The 18,168-nt window shown below is 29.4% G+C and overlaps 1 protein-coding gene across 1 annotated transcript in view; it reads left to right on the top strand.

Annotated features, from left to right (window-relative positions):
* LOC107456095 (uncharacterized) overlaps positions 1 to 18,168 on the top strand; it is a 55,355-nt gene that overhangs the window by 34,024 nt on the left and 3,163 nt on the right. Inside the window, exons 14-25 of the mRNA XM_043051133.3 lie at positions 2,141 to 2,341; positions 4,836 to 4,934; positions 5,023 to 5,124; positions 5,952 to 6,056; positions 7,244 to 7,342; positions 8,831 to 8,929; positions 10,605 to 10,727; positions 11,661 to 11,768; positions 13,582 to 13,779; positions 13,864 to 13,962; positions 15,309 to 15,416; positions 16,524 to 17,874. Of these exons, the coding sequence (XP_042907067.3) occupies positions 2,141 to 2,341; positions 4,836 to 4,934; positions 5,023 to 5,124; positions 5,952 to 6,056; positions 7,244 to 7,342; positions 8,831 to 8,929; positions 10,605 to 10,727; positions 11,661 to 11,768; positions 13,582 to 13,779; positions 13,864 to 13,962; positions 15,309 to 15,416; positions 16,524 to 17,874 (2,692 nt within the window). The remainder of the gene's footprint in view (positions 1 to 2,140; positions 2,342 to 4,835; positions 4,935 to 5,022; positions 5,125 to 5,951; positions 6,057 to 7,243; positions 7,343 to 8,830; positions 8,930 to 10,604; positions 10,728 to 11,660; positions 11,769 to 13,581; positions 13,780 to 13,863; positions 13,963 to 15,308; positions 15,417 to 16,523; positions 17,875 to 18,168) is intronic.

Genomic DNA, 18,168 nt, shown 5'->3' on the forward strand with positions numbered 1-18,168 from the left:
AAATAATACACATTCCCTGGTCAAAATAAATATAGTTAAAAACTATATACACCAACCGAAAAGCGGAACGGCACCAGATGCCCTGTTACGGTTGGGTATAGAATAAACAATGAAAAGTTGCGAAAATGATAACAATTTAGAAAGAAAAAAAACTAAAAAATTAATGGCCGGGTGAAACATATAGTTAGTACATTTTTTGAAGTGGTGTCGCAAAACTTTTATAACCCATAATGAATAGTAAATTTTCTTCTTCAAAAATAAGTTCCAGAAGATAACAAGTATATTCTAAAAAAACATACCTTCTTCTCCATAGAAGCTACCTGAGTCTTGGATGAAACAAACAGACAAAAAAAAACCTTGGCTAGTGAAAATGAATTAGTCCAGTTCTTTTTTTGAAAAAAATCTTTGTTGTTTTATTGGATAAGAACATGTTAAAAATCATCATATTGAGGCACATCATGTAAGGAATCATCAATGGCACATCCTAAAAATGTGGTAACTAGTGATAACTGGACAGGAGACCGGACTTATTCTTGAAAAACGGAAAAGCTGCCGACATTCTTTTTGAGATTTTTTTTTTGAAGAGATTAACCAGCAGGAGATATCCCGATCATGAAGTTAGAAAATGACTGTGAAGGATTTCCATCACTGGCGGTGGCTGGTCCGTGGATCATCTTAAAAGCTGGAGATTTATCAGGAAAATTCTTTAGTAGACATTAATCCGAGACAATGAAAAGGATAGCAGATTGACCACATGGCGGTAGATGAGTTAGTTACAGAGAACAAAACAACAAATAAAGATGGCGCAAGGAAGCCATTCTTCCAAAAAGCTTCTCCACCGCAGGGAGGTGGGAGCAAAAAAATATCAAAAACTCCGTTAAGCGGAGGGCAGCAAAATTACTTGACCATCAAATTATCGAAAGCATCTCGTCTTTCGCGCTCTTCCTTTTTATATGATACAAAAACTTAAAGTTGAAGTTGTAGTGCATGTTGTGCAAGTTAAAGTTAAATTATCTAAAAATTACGAGTTGAGAAGAAAAAATTGATTATACGTTAACAGTTACGGTTGAGAAACACAACATACACGCGGAGATGAAAGATGCCGACAACCAGTGCGAATTCTCAGAAAAAAAAAGGGTGGAATGTTCTCGAAAGAAAGGGGCTCTTCAAGGAGCTGGTAAGGAATTTTAGGGGGAGAATGTCCAAATTGCGCTACCGCTTAAGGGGCTAAAGAAAGATGATGAAATAAAAAAATGTATTACAAAATTATAAATTAAGTCAAAAGAATTAGTATTATTGATTAAAAAAAAAAAAACAGGATATTTATAAATTAGGCTGTGACCTAATGTCACAGTATAGTAATGACATTTTTCCTGAGGAAAAAAAAACCTTAATTCTAGTATAATAAGGTGGTGGGGAAAAAGAAGGTTTATCTTGTTTTAAGAAAAAGCAAACATATACAAACGTATATGCAAAAAGCAGAAAAAGAATGTTTATAAAACCATTGTGCGAAATTTATGTTCAGTTGCAGAATTCTATGAAGAAATATGAAATTAACAAAAAGGTTAAAAATAAGCATTATCAACCATTTTGTTTTCCTTTCTTTAAATTTCATTTTACCACATTTTGCAGAATGTCTGTGTTTCAAATAATTTAAAAATCATAGTGTTCATACTGCACAAAATGTCTCACCAAACATTGGTGACAGCAATTAATTTACAAACGTCATAAGGATCGAATTATAGAATTGTATTCACTTTATACCTACATAGTATATAATTTATTTTAAGTCTTTTACACAGATACATTCTCAGTTAATTCATTTTTCCTATATTTAATAAAACCAAAAAATTTTTAAAAAAAGCTTACTCTTCTGAAAAAAATATTCATTAAAATCCAAATATTATATTAAATTACTTTATAAATATCTGGAAAAATAAATGAAAAAAACAACATTTTTTAACCTTGTTGTGGCAAATAAAATCAATCAATTAAATTTCAGCATTATGAAATACGACCCTGCTCTATATCCCGAATGTGCTAGTTTTGCACACTGGAAACAACTCAAGACAACACGTTAAAAAAGGTTAATCTGGCCTATTAAGTAAATTTCATTTCATGAAAACTACCTTCATTTCAGGAAGGAAGAGCTGGTCTTCATCTAGGTGCTGAACATGGTCATGCTGACGTGATAGAAATTCTTCTCAATCACAAGGCTTTCGTAAATGTGAGAACGAAACGAGGTATGACTCCGTTACATCATGCAGCCGCAAAAGGACATACAAGAGTTGTAAAGCTTCTAGTTGAAAAATATGGCGCTGCCATAGATGGCCTTACTCTGGTAATTTTCTTGGCTCATTAAGTGTTAGTACGTCAAATACAAATGATATATTTTTAAAATAAAAATGAAAGCTGCATTCTCATTATACTATACAGAGTGTGACGAAATTAATGGTCGCAAATGTAAGGGGAAAAGCAGACATCATAAAAATTGTGGGTTGCATTACAACCCGTGACCGAAAATGACATCGTACACCATAAGGTACGCTATCTTATTATGAACTGGTTGTCAGTGCGCATTTGAACTGATACTTTGATTTGTCAAAAATTATCTTAATTTTATGTTTTCTTATGATGATTGCCAAAAGTTGTGTTTAAATAAGACCATAAAACAGCTACCTAAATTACTATAAAACAGTTATTTTTGGTCCTCTTTGATCTCTAAGACCATAAAACAGCTACCTAAATTACTATAAAACAGTTATTTTTGGTCCTCTTTGCATACATGCTGACCTCGAAAAACATTAAAACTACTATCAAATAACTATTTTTGCGCCTTATTATTTTCGACAATAATTATTAGAAAAAGAAGATTAAGATAAGACAAGATTATTAATTTTGAATAAAGATTAAGATAATTAGAATTTTTGAAATTTTAGTTTTTGAAATGAGCAGTAACAGGCAGTCTGTAATAGAGAAATCAGTGTATCATGACGGTTTCAATCATTGGTTACTTTGCGATTTTCAATTCTTTAAAGGTGTGTCCATTAATTTTGCTTCCCCCTGAATATACAGCTTAATAATTATTGCATCACAAAATCAATCCCCGTAATATTTATTATATCATATTATACATGCCCAACAGCATGCATACCTAAATAAATATTCGGGATATATGCTTCAATGCATGATTTATTAACCAAATTAACTGTGAAAGTAAGCATGCGGGAAAAATTGTATAAAAATTAATCATCATAAATCACACATGAGGATCTGTTAATCAAATAGCAATTACTGTGCGCCTCGAGCATGGATGTTATGTTTCATTAACATTTCTTTCGTGGTGATATGTTAGAATGCACTCTATAAATGGGTTTGATGTCAAGAATGTGCGATATGGGTGAATCAGGCCAAATACTAAATAAGAGTTGCCCAAATGAAATGTACATAAGTTGAATGAAACTAATATATTTATTGGAAATCAAGCGAAATCGGTATGAGCATTGCAACACAGGTTTAGGAAGCAAGACCTTGCTTTTGCTGTTGAAAGATTTTGGTTAGTTCTGGAGGAAGTCCTGCCCAACTTCCTTCACTTCGTGGAAAGGTATCCCACGTAATGCTCTCTTAAGTCACCCCCCCCCCGCCCAAAGATGCGGAAGTCACAAGGGGACAAATCTGGACTGTATGATGGCTGTTAAAACATTTCCAAACAGAAATTTCGTAAGGTTTTCTTTGTTTCAAGTGAGACGTGTGAGCGGGCATTGTCGTGGAGAAGGATCACTTGCTGTGTAAGAAGACCTGCTATTTGCTATTTATTGTTCTCTGTAGTTTCGTCAGAGTACAGCAGTATTGTGTTGAACAGATAATGCTCCCTTGGCAGAAAATCATTAATTGTTTTATGTGAACGCATCCATGTGTAGCGCTATCAATTTCCTCTACCATGAACAGCTTCTCTGTTGAACGCCGTATGCAGTGCACACCTCCAACTGCCTTTTATATCCCCGTTCGTTGGCGCTGCTATAGCTGCATTTATTCTGAAGCAATCACAAGTGTCAACTTTTCATTTGGGCAATCCTCATAAGTGTCTAGGATAGGTATATCCCATTCTTATCCTGAGACTAAAACAGAAACAATAACCACCATTAGGAAAAGGAATTAAGGTGAGATTCCCAAATATGAATTTTAAATTAAATGAGGGTAAATTTAAACAAACTGTTGACATATGTATTTTCTGTTGAAGAGTTTCGAATATTAACATTATTTTCTTGCTATGCTCTATACAAAGATGAATCAGTTTACAGCTATTTGAAAAGAATTTCTTTATTATATTTTAACTTAGAAACACTAATAATAACTTAGATTAACTTTGCATTCAAATCTTAAAATTCATTTAAATATCATAATAATTTGCTAAACAAATTCAATTAATAAAAAGTTTTACATTGATGTATTTCCAATGGGGAATGACTTACATAATTTTAAAATTTTGTTTAAAACGGAATGAATTTAAAAAGATAAATGGAATTGGAAAGGTATTTTTCTCATGAAATTTGATTGTTAATAATTCCCCAGCAAACATTTATTAAACTAATAATTAGTATTTAATAGTATAAGCTTAACTTTCAGTTTTCATTTTCAAATTTCATCTTTTTAAAAAAATTAGCTCGATTTTTTTTTTTTATCATTCATGATCAACGATCAGCATTTAACACTGGAAATAAAACAAAAATAATGTAAAAAAATTAACGATATATCAATATCATTTAGCTATGGTGCTAAATCTAATATATGTTGGTATATAAATAATTTTAACTAAGTTTTTCAATTTCTTCTAGAGCAAGCAAACAGCTCTTCACTTAGCAGCAGAACAGGGACGTTTTGAAACATGCAGAATGCTTATTGATATGAAAGCTGATACAAATGCTACTGACAATGTAAGTTAAGTTAAAAAATTAAATTTGTGTTTTGGATAATTTAATATCAAAACTTTAAAAAAATAATGTAAGCTTATGTTTCTTTCAGAGAGGCCAAACGCCGTTATTATTGGCTGCTGAGAACGACCATTCAGAAGTCGTGAAATTGTTTCTACAAATAAGGCCAGATTTGGTGACCATGGCTAGTTCAGTAAGAAACTTTATTCATTTCTTTTTTATTTTACGAAGGTTTCTTTGTTATAATGTGCACTGGCATTTACCAAAACTCTCTCTCTATATGAGAGATTTCGTTTATTTTTATGAGTTGAATGCTTTATCGCATCTATGGATAACAGTAAGTAGTAATTTTTATTAATAATTCAAAAAAGTAGGAGTATTTATTAATAATATTCATAAATTTAATAAATTTAAATTCTAGTTAATTTTATAAACTACGAAGAAATCGTAGCTTCAAGAACCTGTGAGACAGATAAAAAATTTATTTAAATTGTTCCGTTAGCTTATTTACCTTATACGTTTCTGTTTGAGAAGGTAAAATTTAATTGCTTTATCTGTTTTTTTCGAAATGGTGATATTGGTGTAATTTATATCTGTCGAATATTCAAAAATATTCCTAATAAAGAATTTAAAGAAAAGTCTGATTGAGATTTTTACTCAATTACAAAATACGGTGCTACACAAGTGTTGTAACGCAAGAATGCTACTTATTAAGGCGCAAATCATCGCAAACAAGCGCTTTATGCTTTTAAGTTTTAAACTGTTATTCAAATATATTTTCTTGCATTAAACATTCTAAAATTTTTACCTTAAGTGCATGTATTAAATAAACACATTAGCATAGCTGAAAATTCGATTTTAACAAGTAAACTTGAGTAAGTTAGTTCGTTTATTACCATAAATACTTAAAGCATAACATGTCAACAGTTTATATAAGAAAATATGACATTTTATTTCGAAAGAGACAAATAAAATAAGTTAATTTTAAACTGTTTCAAAATAAACCTTTTGTTTTCTTAGAGTGGAATAACATGCGGACACATAGCTGCAGCGAAAGGAAGCGTAGCTGTAATTAAAGGACTTATGAAATTCGATCCAAAACTGGTTACAACTGCAAGAAGCAAGGTATGATATTGTATTATTAAAGTAGATATCAATAAATTACCTACATCTCGACTTCGTAATTTTGCTAAAATTCATTCTTGCATACACAAATATGAGCAGGAAATTATTGATAAAAAAGTGATGCAAGGCATTTTGTTTCAGAATTTTGTAGACGATAAAAGGAGAAAAAAACATCTATGACGTAATCATTATGGACATTACATTAGACATTAGATAAATGTTTCTGGTGTTTTTGAAAGTAGCTGCATAAAAGTAAAAAAAAAAAAAAATTAAAAATAAAAAAAAAACTCTTCAAAAAGGCCATATCTCAAATTCATCATACTCAAATGGCCATAGCGACATGCCCCCTTCCTACCGTAGGCATTTGATTAATTACATTAAAAAAGGAGTTTAGGCTTTTCGTAAGAACTAGGTGGCTTTCGCTTATTCATCTATTTAAAGTAATAACAATATCTTTCGGATTTCAATGCTGAGCTCTATTTATAACTTTAATTATTTTTAAACACTTAAAATAAGGAAAAAATGTGTTTCTTTAGGAAAATAGTTGTTTATTTTCTTTTAATTAAGAGTTAATGCAAATAAAATAAATAAAAAATAGGGCTGAATTTTTTAAAATGTAAACTTCGAAAATACCGATGAAGGAAAATCGGGAAAGAGTTATTTCTAATATTTCGTGAATTGCTGCTCAACAAGCCCTAAAAAACTCTATAATTAAATTCAAATTTAGAATTAAATAAATAATCTCAAGAAACTGAAATGGTAAAATATTAATTTATTAAAAACTTCATTTGGTTCTAAAATATAAAAATTGGAAATAACAGCCGACCTATTTCAAGCGCTCAAAAATAGGCACCAGTTTTCAAAACTTGCTAGACGCGAATAAGAAGAAACTAAAGTGCTTGAAATAAATAAGGTGAAGTTGCGTAACGTTAATATATTTCAAATCACTCTTGTTTCTTCTTGTCGCTTCTGAAAAGCCTTTAAAATGGGACTGTTATTTCCAATATATAATATATTTATATCAATATATAATAGTATATAACATAGATAATATATATATTTCCAATATATATGCAATTTCCAATATTTGGCATATTTTTTAAGCGAATGAAGTTTTTTATCAAATAATTACTTCATATTATTTAAACTATATCACATGTTAAAAGTTTATATTGCTTTATTTTTAGAATAACTCTACAGCTCTTCATCAAGCAGCGCAAGGTGGGAATGCTGAAGTTGTGCAAGTGCTCCTTGAGGCAGGAGCTAATCCTACAGATGAAACTGATGTAATAAATGATTATACAAATCTAATAAATTATTAGACATTTTATTAAAAGTTAATTTTCTTATAAATTAATATTTTTACGTTTCAAGTAATTGTAGATCATTAGGAGCTTAGATTCATCAGGCAACTTTCTAATTATATAATTTTTGAAGAAAAAATGTTTTAGACAGTCTGCTTCTGGTATAAATTTGGACACAATTTTAATCAGTTATAAAGAAATTATAAAAACTAATTTATCACTTAAAATATCAATATAAATTAAATCAATATAATTAAAATATCATAAAAACAAAGAAATTAAAAAAAAATTACTTATGAAAAAAAATTAAAATTATTTTAAATATTTCCGAATTAGAATAAAAGAGGAGCAAATAACACAATATAATAAAATCACATTTTATTAAAAGAAAAGAATAATCAAATTTTTAAAATTACATTTTATTAAAAGAAAAGGATAATAAAATCTTTAAAATTTTTAGTTTGTTTAATTTCTTAAGAAAATTAAGAGTTTAACTAAAAGTTAAACTAAAAGTTTTTATTATTTTATTAAACTAAAAGTTTTTATCATTTTGTTAACTACGAGTTTTTATCGTTTTACCAACTAAATATTAAGCTTCGTGTTTTAAAAGTTAAAAGTTTAAATTTTGTTGACGTTTGTTAATTATTTTCAGACAAGAAATAATTTAATTTAATTTACTTTAAACATTTTAACACTTTTATAAATTGAGTCTCCTAAAGTTGTGAAATGATATTCCAGACGCTTCGTTAATAAATAATTGACAAAAAAAATCGAGTTTTATTATTCCCCTATTCTAAGAGTTTACAAACAAAAATGTTCTTTCTCTTATGATGAATATTTTCATTATGAGTGATACACTCAGTATTATTGTTTCACGAACCACAATTTCGTTTAACTCCATATTTACCATGTCTCATTATGTCTAGATATTGCATAATACGTCTGTTATACGACTTAATAATGAACAAAAATTAAAACGAGTAGTGAGATGATGGCGGCATCTTTTGAGAAGATATATAACTAAAGGTATAGCGAGCCACGGAACACATTCATTAAATTTCATTCCATTTTTTTAATTGTTTGTAAAAAGAGTCTTTTAATCCACATTCTCTCCTTTAGAAAGTCATATTGTATTATTATAACTTGCATTGATGGCTTAAATGCAGTAAAAATTTTCTTTGTTTAATTTTTTTCTCATTTAATAATTTTTCTGCTATACATTTATGCTCTTCAAAATGATCATATAATACTTTTGTACTTGTAAAAATATTTTTTTTTAAAAATATGACTTTCAAAATTGTTATGGAGAATAAAAACGTAAGCAAATATGACCGTTGTATATTTTATCAGTTGTAAATAACTTTCTATATTGTGTATTTAAACTTTTTCTAATGATTTTACTAATAATGTTTATACTTATCATTACTTTAAACAAACTAATTTATGCTTGAAACCATTTCTTCCGAGCAGGAAGGATACACACCTTTACATATAGCTGCCAAATATGGTCATCTTGAAGTATTACACATGCTAAAATCAGCAATTTCATGGAGATATGCAAGTAAAAAGGTATTACTTTATGGGATATTTTTATTTAGATCCGAAAAAAAGTAGTTTATATAATAGTTTTAAATGAATTGCGTGGTTTGTTTAAAATACAAGACCAACAGATAAATAAAGGAACGGTTAGACTTGTTCAGATGGTGCACTGAATGTATGCTACGTACAGTTTGTCTATAGAAAGAACTCCCGTCGCCACGAAGTCTAAGGCCGTCTGCTGCTATGGAAACACGAAATAGTGCATTTCAAAAAGGGGAGCTTCTTTCTCTCGCTGAAACCTATCTAGAATGATGACCTAACACCCCTACTTGCAATAGTTAAACCCAGTAACCATAGTCACAGCCACCACTCCAGACTACTGCTAGGGGAGTTCTTTATGTAGACAGACTATATACTTGATTTTGTTTTTTCGTTTTTTCTGAAAGCACTGTCACACATTAATTATTTACCAATAAGGGAAGGCGAGGACTATCATAATTTTGTTTTTGACGCAAAATGACATTAAGTTCCTTTAACTGCGATCTTGCTGTAGATTCAATGTGGAACTGTCCCGTTAAAATATTTTAGTTTGGTTGCGAATGCAATTTTTTTGTACCTGTTAAAATATGATGCAACGGACATCCATTCGTAAGTTAATTAAGAACTGATATTTTATTCACAGAAATAAGTTTTACCATGATTTGATGATTATTGCAAAGAATTTTGTCTTTGCTGATAAATAATCAGCAAAGCAGTATTTTTCTATAACACATCACTTGAAATCATTTTAAAATATTTACGAGATATTCCAGATATTAACAAAATATTTAATTAAGAAGACATTTTTTTCTATTTGTTAAATCATATGTTTCAAAACATTTTCAAAATTTTTGCGCTAATGTAAACAATATTAATAGGATGAACATGATTAGAGTATTTTGGTTTAATTTAACGATGTAAATAGGTATGTATATGCATTTAATGTCTTTATTAAGATTCTTATGTGCCCTTTGAAGCAGATGGGACACCGGAATTCCTTTTATATATTATTTTTTTGAAGCTTTGATTACTAGAAGAAAAAAAAATTTTACTTTTTTAATAATGAAAAACAGTCTAATAAATACTAAAAAACCTGTTAATTTAGCTGTTAGAAATATTTGTACTGAGATATAAAATTTAATAAAAAGTACTTTAAAAGATTTATCAGTAACTGATTTTGTAAATGAACGAAAATTCAATGATTAAAAACTGTTTCTCTTAGATCTAATTAACTAAATTAATTGTAAATTAGAAAAATATTTGTTTAGTAGAGAGCCGTGTTTCAGAAGAATCTACCTTTAACACTGATCTTACACCGGTGTTTCCTTGTATTTCATAACCATAAAATTATTAAAGTTCTAAACATAATATTTTACACTTATTTTGACATAAATTAATGTAAAATAATGGGAAAAGTATGAAAAATATGCTTAATAAAAATTCTGCATCAAAGAGTTAAAACTGTTTTTTTAAACCGTTAATATTCTCAAGTAATTAGGAAATAATTATAATTTAAAGCAATAGAATGGAACAATCAATTTTATTAATACCTTTTCCATAATGTTATTTCTTTAATTTTGGAGCATTATTACTAGTTATTTAATTTTAGCTTAACCTTCATTAAAATGAAGCCTGTATGAGTTATAAAAATTACTTTTTTATGCAGACTGGTATGACTGCTCTACATGTAGCTTCCAGTGCTGGCCAGGAAGATTTTGTAAGAGAAATGCTTACACAGGTACCTGCTACAATCTTAAGTGAGAAACCAACTGAAAATCTTGAAGCGGACGTGAGTATAAATGTTTGGATCTATTTTTAAGTTTATTGGAAAAATACTTTTTAAATGAAATGTACTAAAAATAGTCCAACGCTTGAATTTATTTAAAAGAATATTACCTACACGGGGAAAAAATTTCTAGCAAAATTTCCTTAGTGTATGGTAATAACATTTCAGGTTAAAAAAAAAACATAATCTGGTTAATAAAAATAAAATGTATGGTATTTAAACCAGTCTTTTGATAATTTTTCTTATCATATGGTAATTGTTTACCAGAAATTCCGGTTTTAAAAATTATAGTTCTAATAATTACACATTTAGTAAAAAATTCATAACTTAAAGGTATATTTAACCAAATAAATAGTTTTTTTATACCATGCTCTAAGGTATTATGATAAAATTAAAAAAATTTGTCACGTACTATAAAACCATATTTTATTGTTAATTTTACCAAAATCATTGATCCTCCTATAGAGCCAGAAACAGAACAAATTTTACCTTATTATGGTAGTTTTGACATTATTTTTTTCTCAGTGTGTACTGATTTCAGCTTGCATTAATATTCTTTTGCTACATACAGCTCATTCATTCAATATTCTGTTCAATAGAGGTTTAAAAAATAAATTTTAATGTTTCGTAAAGATTTTGAAATGCATCTTTATTGCCAAGCGTAAGGTTAAATTCTCTTATATTGCTCCGTGTATCAATTGTAATAGCAATGAAATACCTGTGTGTATGCACACCTACAATGAATACCTTCCCCTATTTTGTCCATGCTGATAAAAAATACGTATATATTTATAATTTCAGAGAAGTTAATTGTTGAAACTTGAAACTAAGGACAGTCTGTAGAAATATATTTGTAAGAAAATACTTGCTGTATTGTTCGAGGCATTATATTTTTAAACTTAAAATTATTTTTTTAAATGTTCTTGTATATTTTAGTACGGATTCACTCCTTTACACATGGCTGCCCGATATGGTAGAGAAGATGTTGTAAGAATGTTACTTAATAGTGCTGGAGTTCAAGTTGATGCGGCTACAACTGTTGAGGTAAAATATATAACATTTTCATACATTCAATAGTAAAGCAGGATCAATAATTATTTCGTCGTGTACATAAATGTTAATAAAAAGTTTAATAAAGAAACAAAATTTAATATTTTTACATGTCTTTCCTTTCACACATATAAGTTGCACAATCACGTAAACTTTGCACGTAAACTTTATTTTCTTAAAATAACTTTTAAAATTTTAAATGTTTCATTATTTAGTTTCATTTTCAAACTTTGTTTTACTGACATAATAAATAATATTTATATATTATTCGTCGAACACGACCTTTATAAATGTTTTATTCCTTAAAATTTTAAAACTCCTTCGAAATTTATAGCTTTCTTATTTTCATTCTTCATACATCATGCATTTTTATGATTTTTCTAATCTCACATCAATATGGTGGAGATAAGTATATTTTTATTGCTTACTATCACAAGTCAAAGTATTTCTTATTTATCCATTTATGTGACAATGCTAAATCCTTCTTAGTAAAAAAGACGACTTGTAAGATAAACATAACTTGTTAAATAGTAGTGTATAACCAAAAAAAATATTAATAATTGGATAATTATGGGAATTATTTAGGAGGCTCATGATTGTTTGTTAACTTTCACACTCGAAAATAATTAAAATAACAAAAGCTTTTCAAATGTATTGGTTTTTATAAAATACTTGATTATCAGCATTAAATAAATTGGCATACCACAGTTATTAAGCATTATTTGTACTTTATTTTTAAAAATTTAAATGTTTTAATCTGCACAGAAATTATTTCAAATGCAGTAATTTTTGCCCAAATCGTATGTAGTCTTAACTAATTTTAAATAAATATTCAAAAGCTAAGAATTGCTGCACTACTGTTTCAACAAACAAATGAAGATATATTGTAAATGAGGCTATGAATACAATACTAGAATTGAATCTGTATATTTGATCAGTAATAAGTATCAGCTCTGTCATAAATAGAACATAAATAACGCTGGGGAACTAAATTTTGGGGGCATTTATGTAAATACTTGATATCCCCTAATTCGAATGTGTGGATTTCAAATTTGAAATCAGTTTTGCTCTCAAAGTTACAGATTATTCTAAAAAAATTACCTTTTTGTCTATTTTTTTTTTCAAAATGTACAAGTTAAAACTATTATATATAACAGGGAGTCACATAAATGCTGCTATAAACTTCTAGGTTAGGTAACGAGCATCATCATGATTAAAATTGCATAGTAAGCCATACCCGGAAAAGTCACTGTACGCTTGCAGGAGAGCTTTTCTATTATGACCTGTTCAGAAGCACACGGAAAAGCAGTTAATAATAAGCAAGGTCCCCTAGTGGCGTATGAAGGCATTTCCGGGAATGGGTTCTATGAAATTTCATTCCTAATAGTTCTCCCCTAGAAGTTTTTCGCAACATTTACGTGGCCCCCTGTTATATATAACATTTCAGTAAAAAACGGACTAAAATAGTCATTTGAAGCAAACTAGAGCTTAAGAGAGAATCCGATAGCAGATTTGAAATCAGAGATAGAAAAATATCTATGATATGCTAAACAATTTCATGCAACAGAAAACAAAAAAAAATTATTTCTCAGTGTAATTAATCAGAAAAAGTATTAATTTAATAATTTATTTAAAAATAAATAACCAAACTGCAATAGAGCGCAAGTATGAGATTAAAAAACCTAATTAATTATCTGTTAAAAAATTTAAGATATTTTTATAACAACTTATCTTTTAGTCTGCAATTGCTCTCCTAATCCCCTCTAAACAAGTTCTTCCTAAATAATTTTAAGTTATGTTCTAATAGGCAACAATGCCATTGCATCTTGCTGCCAGAGGAGGCCATTTAGCTGTTGCTGGTTTAATATTGAGTCGAATTACGGACAAATTTCACTCCGGCGACAAGAAAGGACGTACTCCATTACACATGGCAGCTGCTCATGGTCACGAAGATATAGTTCGCCTTCTGCTTGGTCAAGGAGCTGACATTAATGCAGCAGATAACGTAATCTAATTTTATCGATCTCCTTATATTTCAAATTAAGTAAGCATTAATTTCAACTCGATTTTTCTTCTTGCTTCTTTCCAGAATGGTTGGACTGCTTTACACTATGCTGCTAAGCAAGGGTATCTCGATATGATTATATTGCTTATTGACAGTGGTGCATCTTCAACTTCTGCGGCAATAGTAAGATACCCGACCAATTCTTATCTGCTTATTTAATACTGATTTCAATTTTTCAATTTAATGCTTCGATAATTCTGTCATTAAAAAAACACTCAAAATAGTTTTTAATCTTTCTCAGATTGATAATTTTTAATAAAATGAATTTGCTCCTCGGAAATCGTTTTTCTAGCCTAAAGATGCAAAATTTTAAAAGTTTACGTTGTGGCCTCATTTGGAATTTGAGTATAGTTTGTCTAAAATAAGAACTCCTCCAGACATTCGTCTGAACCTGTGGTGCTGACTATGGTAACGAGGCCTGACTATTTCAAGTAGGGGTGCGGGGTCACTGTTTTGGAGTGGTTTCGGGTCGGGTCGGTGGGAGAAAGGGAATCTTTTTTCTTCGGTCTATTGTGTTAGTCCTAGGGTGAAGCTACTCTCCCTAAAATGCGCCGTTCTTGTTTCCATAGCACCAGACGGCCTCAGACTTCGTGACGGGAGGAGTTCTTAGCTTAGACAGACTATACACGACACAGCTGCCCTAGTTCTAAATTCACGAAATTTGAATTTATACTTTTCAACTTCTTATTATTCTTCTAAAATGAAAACATTTTTGGCGAATAAACACAATTCTAAACTATTTATTTTATGTAATCCAAAAGAGATACGAAATGTAATTTTCGATTAAAAATAAAATTGTTTGCAAAATTTAGATAAAATATTGTTTCAAAAATATTAAGTATTTAATAGTTTAACGAAATATTGGTGTTAGACGAAACTGAGTTTTAAAATAAATAATAACTAAACACAATAGAGAAGAAAAAATGTCTTTCATCATCAGTAAATTCGGCACACATATTGGATGCATATTATATTTCATAAAATCTCGTCGAAGAACAGCTTTGAAATTAACGGCAATACGAAATATAACGATAATTTTAAATGTATTTTTCTACAATATGCGGTTCAGTTCATAAGTACAGTTTCAGAAATACAGGACTGTTCTAAAAAAGAAAAGAAAAGAAGTCTGAAGATTAACTCAAAATCGGCAACTATCCTACATTTTTCAATAAACCCAACGTGACACAATGAGAACATCTATTTGAGCTTTTATTGAATTACTTCATTTGCTAATTCAGGATATAATAAAGTTGCTATGTCAAACACACGATCATATTCGAAAATACTCATCTTATAAATGTCATAATTGGTTTGTTGAATTTAATTACTATTTTTTGTAATACACCTAACGAAGCTTGAATATTCTTAATACAAAAACATTAAATTTTCGGGTCTTTTTAAAAATATATCCTAAAAATGTATGCATTAAATTGATTTTGAAATTTAATACAAATTTTCATTTGTTACAGGATGGAAAGATACCATTAAGTATAGCTGCGAATGCTAATCATCTTGACGTTTTAAGGTATCTTTTCAAAAAGGAGCACAACACAATAGACTTGATGGAGGATTCATCGGTAGTTGTCAACTTTTTATTACCAAACTTCACTCTTTAGAATTTGCAATATATATCTATTGTTTTAAAATTGCTTTTGGTTTCAAAAGTCTTTATTCGTTCATTTCTGAGATTATTGATTTGTTTTTATGAGAGAAATAAAAAATTGAGTAAAAAGCAAACATTTAAGGGGTGGAAATTTTAGTTTCAAATATCTGTGAAACCAGTATATTTGTTTTCTTGATCTGTCAGATGAAACTACATTTAAGTAATGAAAGAAAGTTTATATATAGAAGCTTTGCAAAAATGCTATCCTCATGCCAAGATATTTTTCATGATATATAACAGCGATTCTTGCTTGCAAAATGTTTCAAAATCAAATGTATGGATGTCGAATCGGAAAAATAACACCTTGCGAAAATGTCAATATTCTCGGCTGAATATTTGTCCCCTTACTTTAAATTATATATATATATATATATATATATATATATATATATATATATATATATATATATATATATATATATATATATATATATATATATATATATATATATATAGTATACTCTCGGCACTCGGTATCACAAACTTCGATGTATCGGAAACCTTTTTGTTATGTCAAGGAAATACTTTTAACCTTGGCATTACATATCCACCTATTGTTAATTTGAATTCGAAGAGTCTGTCGTCTTGACCTTGCTGAATACTTTTCGAAGAAAGAAAGAAATTTTTTCGTAAAATCACCCCATACCACCACTCAATATTACTGCGTCCCAAGAAAAAAAATGTTGCCTACGTATTAAAATGCTTCATGAAATGCTCCGAGAACATAGAAAGCAATGATTTGGAGGCTATTTTTCGAATTGAAAAATTGATAGATGAGCAATTTCGAAAGCTCTGTCGGCAGGCTACGATAGTAGAGTTTTTTAATAAACTGTAATTATATTAGTTTATACTTAAAAACATAGAGAAAGCATGGAAAATAATAAAGTTAATGAAAAGAGAAGAAGAAAAATTCTTATAATAAAATATTTTTAAAAAAATAAAAATTATTAATTTATATATATATATATACTATTATTTTTTTAAAAATTTGAAATACAACACTATTTTTTATCTGTTTCAGTTTCTAGTTGATCTTATGGTTTGTGGAAAACAGCGAGAAAATTTACCTTTATTAGAATTCGTATTCGTTTCGCCAGCTCCAATCGACACAGCAGTAAAAATGTCTCGAAGATACGAAGATTTAGCTCAAAAGGAAAAAGAAAGAGCAAGAGACTTAGAAAATATGGCAGTTTTTTGCGAAACATTGGCTTCTGATCTCTTAGCAATCGCAGCAAGTAACAACAATGCTGGAGCATTGCTACAAGCTGGAGATCATAAAAATACCGTTTTCCTTGATGTTCTAATTGAACTTGAACGAAAAGACGTTGTTGCCCATTCAGCTGTACAAAAATATCTTTCGGATGTGTGGATGGGAAATCTAAAATGGCCTGCCTGGCAAATAATTTTATTGTTTCTAGCCTTTATATTTTGTCCAATCACGTGGATGGCTTGTTCTTTGCCTCTTCATCGGCTAGCAAATATACCAATCATCAAGTTCATGGCATATCTAGTCTCCCACATTTTTCTAATTTTCTTGTTATGCTTTTCAATACTTAATCCTTATTTTCCCCTTTGGAATTCTACTCAGTTATTACCTCATCCGCATGAATGGTTACTTCTATTTTGGATTCTAGGATTCATGGTGGCTGTAAACGTAAACCCAAGAGAAAGAGGGGGGTTAGGTTGGATTAAGCTTGTTATTGTAACATTTGGTGTTATAGCAATAATGATTCACTTAACCGGGTTCTTTTTTAAAGACGATAACCGTTTAATAGTACTATACATCCGTAACCAACTTCTTGCTGTATGTTTGCTATTAGCATTCTTTGAATTTTTAAATTATTTAACATTCCATCATTTGTTTGGGCCATGGGCGATTATTATCAGAGATCTCATGAAAGATCTAATGAGGTTTTTAGCAATTTTAGCTATTTTTCTGACAGGTTTTTCTTTACATATTTGTGCAGTGTACCAACCAGTTTTCAATCCAGGAAACAAAACAGTTGCGATTGGTGCGGAAGTTTTCCAGTCACCTATAGGTACATTTGAAATGCTCTTTTATGCTTTGTTCGGTTTAGTAGAACCTGATTATATGCCTCCCATGCACTTGAGTCCGGCTTTTGCAAAAGTCATCATGAAAGTAGTTTTTGGAGTTTACATGATGGTAACTGTGATAGTACTTATCAATCTTTTAATAGCTATGATGTCTAACACATACCAACGTATTCAGTCACAATCTGATAAGGAATGGAAATACGGAAGAGCAAAACTTATAAGAAGTATGAATATGACGTTGCCAACACCTCCTCCTCTTAATATCATTACTTTCATACCTACATTGATAAGCAGGTGGAAAAAAGAAAAGCAAGCAGGTAAAGAACATCTGATATTTTATTTAAAAATTTATTATGTGACTTAAATCTAGAGTTAAGGTATATTAAATCTTTTAACTTTACTAGTCTTTGTTATTGTTAACTTCTAAACATATACTATTTTATAAAACTCTAGCATGTAATTTTTAATGAATATAAAAGCATATTTAGTATAGTTCAAGAAGAAATAATCAATAAAAAATAATGACATAGTTTGACTTGATCTGCGATCTATATCAATCATCAATTTTTATGTCGAATTACCCACCATATGAACTAAATTATTGAACAATT

Source organism: Parasteatoda tepidariorum, chromosome 11 (genome assembly GCF_982258835.1).
Source record: "Parasteatoda tepidariorum strain Cologne lab strain chromosome 11, Ptep-v5.0, whole genome shotgun sequence".
Taxonomy (NCBI): Eukaryota; Metazoa; Arthropoda; class Arachnida; order Araneae; family Theridiidae; genus Parasteatoda; species Parasteatoda tepidariorum.